Source organism: Vollenhovia emeryi, unplaced genomic scaffold (genome assembly GCF_000949405.1).
Source record: "Vollenhovia emeryi isolate VEMERY1.0 unplaced genomic scaffold, V.emery_V1.0 DF939210.1, whole genome shotgun sequence".
Lineage (NCBI taxonomy): Eukaryota > Metazoa > Arthropoda > Insecta > Hymenoptera > Formicidae > Vollenhovia > Vollenhovia emeryi.
Window position 1 is genome coordinate 91,716 of NW_011967156.1, and position 9,755 is coordinate 101,470.

The window sequence follows — 9,755 nt, forward strand, 5'->3', positions numbered from 1 at the left end:
TACGCATTTCTCGGAACTAGAACTTGGACACAGTTCTTGGATCGTGGACACAAGGCTTTAACCAATCAACTTGCGGCCATTCCATAAAAGTTTTTAAACGCTACGCACTCACGCGCGACGTTTTATAAAAGTAGACTTTCCGAAATTTATGCGAAAAGTTCGACTTTTACGAAACGTGTCGCGGGTAATCAGAAGAACAAATAATAGTTCGTCCCCCCCCCCCCGCCAACGATCTCCTTGGCTAATTGGCCGTCGTTCGGGTCATCCCCGGCGCTGCCGGGAAAAGCCGGCGAGAGCCGATCACGTGATCTTGTTGTCATTTCGGCGTAGGGTAACATGGATGATTTCGGCGGGGACCTAATGGATACCTGTGCTCCCTCGTAGATCGTAGAGTTGAGATCTGTCGCGATCGGTGACGGCGACAAACGGTAACGAGTTCTTCCCCGCATATTTTCCGTAGATAATCCGCGGTCGACAAGCCGAGTGAGGTGTTCGCGCGCGAAAGGAATCGTTCCGTCGTCCCGCGTTGTTTGTTTCTCTTTACGAATCGGTTTTTTTTTCTCACGTTCCTTCTCGCAGGGCACGGGACGAGGGTGTACTCCGTGCACTCTGCTGGCTCAGCGTAATGCGTAGCGTAATGCGACACCCACGAGTCTAACCGCGAAGCATCGGTGAGTCTTGCGAAGCACTGGTACGTACGCGGTTTAAGGCCCGGGTACAGTTTGCGAGGTTTCCGAAGCGTGTCCGAGGCCTCACGTTTTCTCGCCGCGTCTAATAGACGTCCTAAAGATGTCGTAGACATGCATGTTCTCTGGGTTGCTCTTTCCCGGCGCTGTAAATTGGGATACACTAATCTCAAGCGTCGTGCATTTGATGAACAAATCATAGTCGGACTTTCGTTTTGATCTGTGAATTAATCCGTGTATCAGGACCAGCTACTGTATCCATCTCGGCTGGAAGCGCAGGCTGTGTGCAAGTCAGATGTATGTGTGTTTAGTGAATTGAATGATCTCTAAAGGAGAAGCGATGGCGCATAGGAAAGCTTAATTTTAGTTGGACACGTACCGCGATGTTGCATTCAGTTGACTGTGCTAGAAGAGTCCTGATAGCACTTCGGAACAATTTGTCTTTATTATTACAACTTAGAGTAATTGTTTTAAAATTATCGAATTAAATTAGTGCTCTGATTATTTCTCAAAATATCACTTGAGGAAAAAGCCTCGATTCCAAGTCGGCGAAGATGTAAAATTGTCACGCTTGTCTAGGTCAGTGCCTCAAAGATGAACAATTTTCTATTCTGTTGAAAGAACATAAAAGTCTCGCGTTTAAGATGTGACTTGGCATTGTTCACCTCTGAGGCGCCGATGTAAAATCTTTTGCTTCAATCGTCGCACGTCAAACGTTTCAGAGCGCACTAATCTTGAACACGAGGATCTCCGTTACCTCCGACAATGAGTGACAGCTGGGAAAGTGATAGGACGTCGGAGAGGAGATACGACCGAGGTTACGATCACAGGAGAGAAGGCAGAAGGGAAAGGGACAGTCAGGTTTACAGACGCTCCAACAGATCATACGGGGATAACTGGGGGGGGAGAAGTGACTCGAATACCCAGGGTCATCGCAATGACTCGTACAGAAGGAGAGACGGCGGTAATGACCGTGCGGACAGCAATGATGCTACGAACGCACTTGTTATGCACATCGACCCCAACAACATTGGGAGACTTATCGGGAGAGGTGGCAGCAAGATTAAAGCCCTGCAAGAGGAGAGCGGTGCCATGATCAATGTAAATTAATTGTTATCCTAAACATAATGCAACAAACCAATGTAAAAGAATCGACGACGCCTGGCTACTACTGTTTGCTGCGACAAATATTACCGCAGTGGTCGAATTGGTGAGACGCGCGCCTAGAGTGCACCCAAGGAAAATGAAGAGTCAAGATGACGCCAATTTGATGTCATATTGACCAAAATCTAACAAAGGCTTTTCATTTTTCCTTGGGTAGGGAGGTCCAGGTTCAATCCTAACCCAGGCTGAGGTAATATTTTTCGCAACCAATTTCTTTAATTAGAATTTGCCAGCCAAGCGTCGTCGAGCAATTCTCTACATCGGTCAATCAGTTACTGGCGTTGAATAATTCTTTACATAATGCAACAAAGTACTCTCTAACAGTCAATCAGTGGATTATCACAGAAAACAGTGAATATTCACCGATTCACAGTTACAAGTGATAATCCACTGATTGACTTTTAGAGAGTAATGCGTTGCAGGATGTGATCCGTCGCATACAATCCTGTATTTAATAACTGATTTCTGTCGCCTTTATCTAGATTGATAAACAGCAGGACGGAAATGGACAGAGTGCCGTGACGCTATCTGGTTCGGACGAAGCGCAACAACGAGCCAAGAGCATGATAGAGGAGCTGTTAACCGAAAGAAATAGTATGCGGGGAAATATGGAATCTGCGCGAACAATGCAGTCCGAGCCCGAAGGGCCTCGAGAGGTCGACTGGGCTAATTTTGATTGGACTAAGGCTAATGAAGAATACGTATGTTTCGCGCGTAGCAAAAGATGCGACTACTTAATGATACGCGATATTACACACGATAACTTTCCCGACAGGAGGAACGTCAGAAGGAAAAGTGGGCGAACTTGCCTCCGATTATAAAGAATTTTTACAAAGAGGATTCGGTCATTGCTAATATGTCGGAGTCTAAAGTAGCTCGTATCAGGGAGTCTAACAATAATATAGAAGTACAGCATGTCTTCAAGAACGAAGGGGGCGAAGACACGAAGATACCAAATCCTGTCGAGACCTTCGAGCAAGCCTTTCAGGTAATGTGGCGATTAAGCTTGTGACTTCATTTACTTGACGACAGAAGAATATCGCTTGCAGTGATCGATCGCCAGCGGTGGTTAAAAATTAAAACAGTGAGCTTCTTGTCAACCCAACTGGCAAATTTTATTAAATTTGTTACAACGTTTCGACCTTACTTCAGGTCCTTTACAAGTAACAATACAAATATTTAAAAAAACCAGAAAATTTCATAGACTGGTAAGTCATCGTCATCCGTGAGACAGAGTCAAAAGATGTTCAAATCGAACCTCAGTAATGTTCGGATGGTATGCTTATTTTTATCTTTTGACTGTATCTCACGGATGACAATGACTTGCTAGTCTATGAATTTTTCTGTTTTTTTTTATTTGTACTGTTACTTGTAAAGGACCTGAAGTAACGTCGAAACATTATAATAAATTTAACAAAATTTGCCAGTTGGGTTGCTTCAATACAGATGCAATATCATTTCATTCATGTTGCAGACGTATCCAGACATCCTTGGAGAAATACGGAAACAAAAGTTTGAAAAGCCGAGCCCTATACAATGCCAGGCGTGGCCTATTCTGCTGAGCGGCCAGGATCTCATTGGGATAGCGCAAACTGGAACAGGTTTATATTGGTTTTTCTTTTGCGATCTGTTACATACACCTGTATATAAAATAAGTGAATTTCAGGAAAAACTCTTGCCTTTTTACTGCCCGCTCTGATTCACATCGATGGCCAAGTGACTCCACGCAACGAGCGTCCTGGACCAAACGTCCTTGTCATGGCACCGACGAGAGAACTGGCACTGCAGATTGAAAAGGAAGTAGGAAAGTACTCTTACCACGGCATCAAAGCGTAAGTTCGTTTACAAAAAAAAAGATGCCCTACATTCACGTTCTTATATCGAAATGTAACTTTTTACTTTATACTTTATATTTTGATTGAAAATTAATTATTTATTTAAGGGTGTGCGTGTACGGTGGCGGAAGTCGCAAGGCGCAAGTAGATCTTGTGGGGAAGGGTGTGCAGATAGTAATTGCGACTCCCGGAAGATTAAACGACCTGGTTCAAGCAGGGGTATTGAATGTGTCGGCTGTGACGTACCTTATACTTGACGAAGCAGATCGTATGCTGGATATGGGCTTCGAACCACAAATTCGTAAGACTCTCCTGGGTGTTCGACCAGATAGACAGACTGTTATGACAAGGTACAAATCATATTTTTTAAAGACTCGCCATTAAAGTCGGACTCTTTCACGAAAAAGTTGCTCTTACAATTTTTCATCCTGTCAGAATCTACATTTTCTTGATTTCTAGTAGATCACTTGTTTCTGTAACGTTCTAAAATGTAGTGCTATCTGAACCTGAAATGCGTTGTATCAGTGTTATACAACTAATGTAATAAATATTAATATAATATTTGTTCTTTTGTCAGCGCTACGTGGCCTGAGGGTGTAAGGCGCTTAGCTCAATCGTACATGAAAAACCCGATTCAAGTATTTGTCGGATCACTTGACTTAGCAGCCGTTCATTCTGTAACACAGAGGATTTGTATGGTTGCTGACGAAGAGGAAAAAAATGATATGGTTAGTAGCATCTTGAAAGCGCTAAATGCTTTTCTTACACGTTAGAAGTAAAAATTTTTAGGCAATATCCTTTTCAAATCTAATTCTATTTATAAATGCATGTGTCATGCGCAGAACTGACTACAGATTATCTTGAAGATGTCACTATCGTGTTAATTTTTTTTATTAATATGGTGTAATCATTTTAGATGCACCAGTTCTTCCGGGAAATGGGCCCTTACGATAAAGTGATCGTGTTTTTCGGTAAAAAGTGCAAGGTGGACGATATCTCTAGCGATCTAGCTTTATCGAACATCGATTGCCAGAGTATTCACGGCGACAGGGATCAAGTAGATAGGGAGCAGGCGTTAGAAGATCTAAAGACTGGAGCCGTTCAGATCCTTCTCGCGACCGATGTGGCTAGTCGAGGAATCGACATTGAGGACATTACGTGAGTCTCGCATACGAGGCACGTTACATTGTCCGAAATACGATATCGATACATCTCTGCCTTTATTTTAGACACGTACTGAATTTTGACTTCCCACGGGATATAGAGGAATACGTTCACAGAGTCGGCCGTACTGGCCGCGCGGGTCGAACGGGCGAGAGTATCACTTTTATGTCGAGACAGGACTGGCATCACGCCAAGGGACTTATTAACATTCTCGAGGAGGCTAATCAAGTTAATAGACACGCAGTACTTCAATTCTTTCAAAATCTCTACGAGCGAGTTCAACTGATTCATACTTTTCATTTCAGGAAGTACCTGAGGAAGTATACAAAATGGCTGAGAGATATGAAGTCTGGAAGAAGAAAAAAGATGCTGAACAATCGTGCGTAAGAGGATTCAGAGGTGGCGGTGGTAGACGCTATCGCAATTAAAATGGCTAATTAATGTCAGTAATTGGATTACTTTGTGTTCAATATTCAGTACAACACATTGTGATACTATTTTTAGCCCATACAGTCTCGACAATATAACTCTCGGGACAACGCAGAATATTTCTTTTTTTTTTGGTTAATTAAGTTAATTATATGACTTAAGATTTATTACTTTTTAGTTTAAGTATCTTATGAGGTATAAATGTTAGAGTACGCTTGCATCCTTGACAGTTAACAGATTAATAGGATACATTGTAGTAATACTTATCAACATTATTTTAGATAGCAAAAGTAGCAAAATATAATTTTGTGCCACAAAGTTTATTAAACCAATTAGCATATTTGATTTTGTCTCCCACTTTGCATATTACATATTTTGTACATATGTATATAAAATATGTAATTACGTATTACATTAAATATGTAGTTTATGGTTTAAATGGTTCAAATGGCATATATTTACAATATTTGAATTTAATTTGATCAATAAAATATATTTTTTAAAATTAAATTAGTTCATACTTTTTATTAAACACAGATTGTTTTAGGTATATAACACATTTTTCATTTTAATAACTTGCGTTAAATATATTATTCATATGAACAGGAAGTATGAAAATGTGTAGCAAGAATCTGGTAAATTTGATAAATTAAAAATGGTATCACTAAATATGTTAATTGCAAGAGTATTAATAATTTCCCAAAGTAACTCTGTATATTAAGAATTTATTTCTATCTGACTTTATATCTTTATACCTCAGATTTATATCTTTTGTTAATTAAATTACAAAAGTATCTCGTTAGGTTTAAAGCTATACAGTAAAACGTAATAATAATTTAAATAAGAAGGAAAAAGATATAAAATTAATTTAAAGAAACCTATTAACTTTTCTACTTCATTTCTATCAACGTGTTAGTAATAAAGGTTTCATAAAAATACATAACTATCAAGTTAAAATACGATAAAATAAGGTATATAGGTGGATATTTTGCTAGTTTGAAAATATTAAAAAACACAGCTATTTTTAAAGAACGAACACTGGAACAGAAATATGGCGAATTTAGTTGTAAACCTTGAAATTTTTCGTTTTTGTGTATTTCTCGGCGAAGATCTTGCCACCTGTGGTCGGTATTGAGAACGCTATGTCGTCCAACGACATCACGTAACCGTAGAAGAATTTGGTTCTGAAACGCAAAAAAAAACGGGAAGAAAAATAGTCTGCGCAATTTCTTTAAAGACTAAATACTGACGCGATTTTTACCTCAAAGTATCGACGAGTTTGGTAGCTATGCCCTGCTTGCGATGACTCATCGCGGTCCAGACGACGTTTATGCCGCATTTCGTAGACGTACCCTCGGCGGTGCAGCAGTTATGCTCGATCAGTTCGGGAATCATACGGAACGCTGTGTCAATATGTTCCGCCACCAGCACTCCGAGAACGTTTTTCTGGCGTACGTACAAGAAGACCTGCAAGATGCGTCCTTTCCTTTATCAAATTCTTACTTAATTCTATAATATACGATAAGAGAACAGCGCATGGGACAGCGTATACTCACCCGTTTGCTCTGGTAAGTGGAGAAATTCACGTCCGACAGTCCCAAATCTGTATCTACGACAGCCAAGATATCCAACACTTTCTTCCAATGTTGCTTGGGGTCGTGCGGCTCGACCAAGATTATTTTGCTAGAGGTGAAAGGATCCTCCAATATAACGCGCTCGTCCTTCCACCCCTGAAATCATCGTGTGTGGCAGAAATGTTTCTAATATCGTAGCCACCGTGGCGTGGATACTCATCTTGTGGATACACGCGCGACGTACCTGGAATTTTAGAGTCCGTGTGCTGTTGTGATAGTTCAAGTGAGCGTTTTCATCCTCGGGATTGCCCAGTTGGTACACAACTTTGCATTCCGGACACTGAGTGGCGCCGAAGCGCTTCTGACCAGCGTCCAGCTGATACTGGTCGTCCGCACCACCACCCTTTGCGGATAGTTGCCATTTATGCGTATTTCTTTTTCCTGCTTTCGTGGCATCAGTCTCTCTGAAGCAAAATTCAAAGCATGTGTCTCGTTAAAACAGATTTAGAGTAGGATTTTCGACAGTTTTTACACGACTTAAAATAATTTTTCCAAGTAGTCATACAGTAAATAGTGCGAATATGAACAAGATCAGATTGTTAATAAAAAGACGAGTACAAAATTGATATTAAGAATAATATGAAGTTAACAAGAGCAAACGTAATTTTATAAAAGTGCAAAATTTTACAGATAAACAAGATGTGATCGTGATTCACTCAGGAACGTACTTGAAAATATCATCAGGTACAGAATGTCCCTTGTTGAACAACGGAAAGTATGCCTTCTCAGCATCCTTTTCGCCGGTGTCCTTCTCGGTGCCGTTATTGTTCTCGGCGTCGTTGTTGTTCGTGTTGTCGAGCGAAAGACTCTCAAAGTTCGTCAAGGGAGCCACGTCTCCGATGTTCATCGTCGAGGTCATGTTGCTGAGCTCGCTGGCCGGGGACATGATCGCGTCATTCGGCAACGTCGCCGCCGGCTTCAACGGGGTGAACGCGTCCGCGATCTGAGTCAACGGTGTCATCGAATCGTAGCCGTCGTTCGCCCAGTCGTCCTCGAGGATCTTGAGGAGGTCCGCGACCCTGTCCTGCTGCAACGTGGCCTCGATCTCCGGCTCGTCGACAGTCAGATCGGTGGCGTCCGGAGGGGCGTCCTCGACCCTCGGCCTCGGCTTGTGCGCACTCGCGCGCTTCGGATTCTCCTTCAGCGCAATCTTACCGTCCTCGACCTTCAACTTGATCTTATTGCTCACCGTCACCGTGGCGGCGCAATTCGATCTGATTGTCCTGTTGGTCTTGAAGAACCGCTTGTTCTCGTCGACCACCGGCGAGGGTGGCCTCTCCTCCACCGCCGCGCTCGCCTCCATCGGCTGAGTCTCTTCGGCGGGTGGACTCTTGCCCGAGGCCGTGGGATCCTGCGAGTCTTCCTTCTTCGACGCCTCCGTACTCGCCCTGGGCTTCGGCTTCTTGATACCGTGGTACACGCCGGCGTTGATCTTGCCAAATCTCCGCTTCTTCCCCGTCAACGAGCGCCTGCTGTTGCTCTGCGAGGGCAGGCTTTGTCTCCTCTTGACGTTGCCACTCTTGAAATTGAGGAAAGGCCGCTCGGATTTCGCGCCACCGCTGTAAAACGTCTTCGTGTTCAGCGAGAAATCGCTCAGGCCGCGCTCGCTCCTTCTCTCCTGAAACAATGACGCTCGCGCTCTCGGCACAGAGCCCTCGTCCGCTTTGAACAACTTGGCCGGTTTCACCGCCGGCTGGTCGCGCGCGTATCTCTTCAGCCTGTTCTCCTTTTGCTCGGGCGAGAGATCCTCGCTCGCCTCAATCGCGCCGAGGGACTTTCGCCTGTGCAGCTTCGGCAACGGGACTGTCTTGCTTATGGAGCTCAGCGGCGTCGTCTGCCGACTCTCGGCGGCCCCGAGGCTCTTCCGCGGCGTCTCCGTGATACTCTGGTTCTGTATCTCCGTGGCGAAGCTCCGCTGAGGTGTCTCCGGTACTATCTCGTTCCTCTGCTCCGGCATCGTCTTCGAACGTTGCGGCGTCGACGGATCCGCCCGTCTGCTGGGTGTGGACGGCAGTGATCTCGGTGACCGGCTGCCGCCGAACAGGTTGCCCTTCGGCGAGTACCTGGCGGCTTTGGTGACCTTCCTGAGCGATCTGAAGGGCGACATGCGGTCGCCCGCGACGAGCCTCAAGCGGTCCCACGACATGGACGCGCTGGCGGACTTCTCGGGTGTTGCGAGCGGCGAGACGAATTCTCTGCCTGGGGAACTGAAGTCGCTCGTCGAGATACTCGGGCTTCGATCGGTGAGGGCCAGGGGCGACATCGGTCCCAGGTCCGATTCCTCCCCCGAGGACGTGTCGTCTCTGATCCGAGGACGTTCGGAGCCGCTTCTTGTCTCGGGCTTGTCGTTGGGCAGCGCGAACAGACACTTCTGCGCTCGTCGCGGCGTGCACAGCAACTTCCCCTGACTGTCCATCGTCGAGCGACTCTTTGACGTTGCAATCTGAAAGGTATTTTCAAGTGAGTCGAGATTTCGAAGACAAATCTAAGGCTGCGGTCAAGCTGTGGCTTCCAAGTATTCTTCTCTCTTTCAGTAAAGATTGAGAGAGAAAGGTCTGGTCTACAATAAGTTGCTAGTCGTTAGTCAGAAGTCATAACTATATGTATATCGGTCCTCTTCCTTTCTGGGTGAAAGAAAAGGAATCGACATATGGTTCCGACTTCTGACTAACGACTAAGGCCCGGTTTCACCAACGTTGTTTAACTTTAAGCTTAGCTTAATTCATGTTTGTCTCTTTCTAAAGCAACAGTTGGAAAGGGACAAAGAACGAATTAAGCTAGGCTTAAAGTTAAACAGCGTTGGTGAAATCAGACCCAAGGCCTGGTTTCACCAAACGTCGCTT

At 44.4% G+C, this 9,755-nt stretch overlaps 2 protein-coding genes across 6 annotated transcripts in view; one reads left to right on the forward strand and one right to left on the reverse strand.

Moving 5' to 3' along the window:
* The first annotated feature begins 300 nt into the window (after window positions 1-300).
* Window positions 301-5,955, forward strand: LOC105561143 (probable ATP-dependent RNA helicase DDX43). 4 transcript variants are annotated; one of them, XM_012010877.1, is made up of 12 exons: window positions 301-428; window positions 580-691; window positions 1,409-1,787; window positions 2,333-2,551; window positions 2,626-2,838; window positions 3,325-3,451; window positions 3,517-3,682; window positions 3,793-4,035; window positions 4,263-4,413; window positions 4,602-4,843; window positions 4,915-5,077; window positions 5,155-5,955. In XM_012010877.1, exons 3-12 carry the CDS (start codon window positions 1,452-1,454, stop codon window positions 5,275-5,277), a joined length of 1,983 nt encoding a protein of 660 aa, XP_011866267.1. In that variant the 5' UTR covers window positions 301-428; window positions 580-691; window positions 1,409-1,451; the 3' UTR covers window positions 5,278-5,955. The 4 variants fall into 4 exon arrangements, with proteins under 4 accessions (XP_011866267.1, XP_011866266.1, XP_011866265.1 ...); XM_012010876.1 differs by having other exon boundaries at window positions 580-671; XM_012010875.1 differs by lacking the exon at window positions 580-691.
* Window positions 5,956-6,005: 50 nt separating this feature from the next.
* Window positions 6,006-9,755, reverse strand: part of LOC105561145 (N-acetyltransferase ESCO2) — a 6,927-nt gene continuing 3,177 nt past the window's right edge. For both annotated transcript variants that reach the window (XM_012010881.1, XM_012010880.1), the window contains 5 exons: window positions 7,581-9,355; window positions 7,097-7,316; window positions 6,835-7,008; window positions 6,540-6,745; window positions 6,006-6,462 (listed from right to left, as the gene is read on the reverse strand). In XM_012010881.1, the coding sequence (XP_011866271.1) occupies window positions 6,339-6,462; window positions 6,540-6,745; window positions 6,835-7,008; window positions 7,097-7,316; window positions 7,581-9,328 (2,472 nt within the window). In that variant the 5' untranslated portion in view covers window positions 9,329-9,355 and the 3' untranslated portion in view covers window positions 6,006-6,338. The remainder of the gene's footprint in view (window positions 6,463-6,539; window positions 6,746-6,834; window positions 7,009-7,096; window positions 7,317-7,580; window positions 9,356-9,755) is intronic.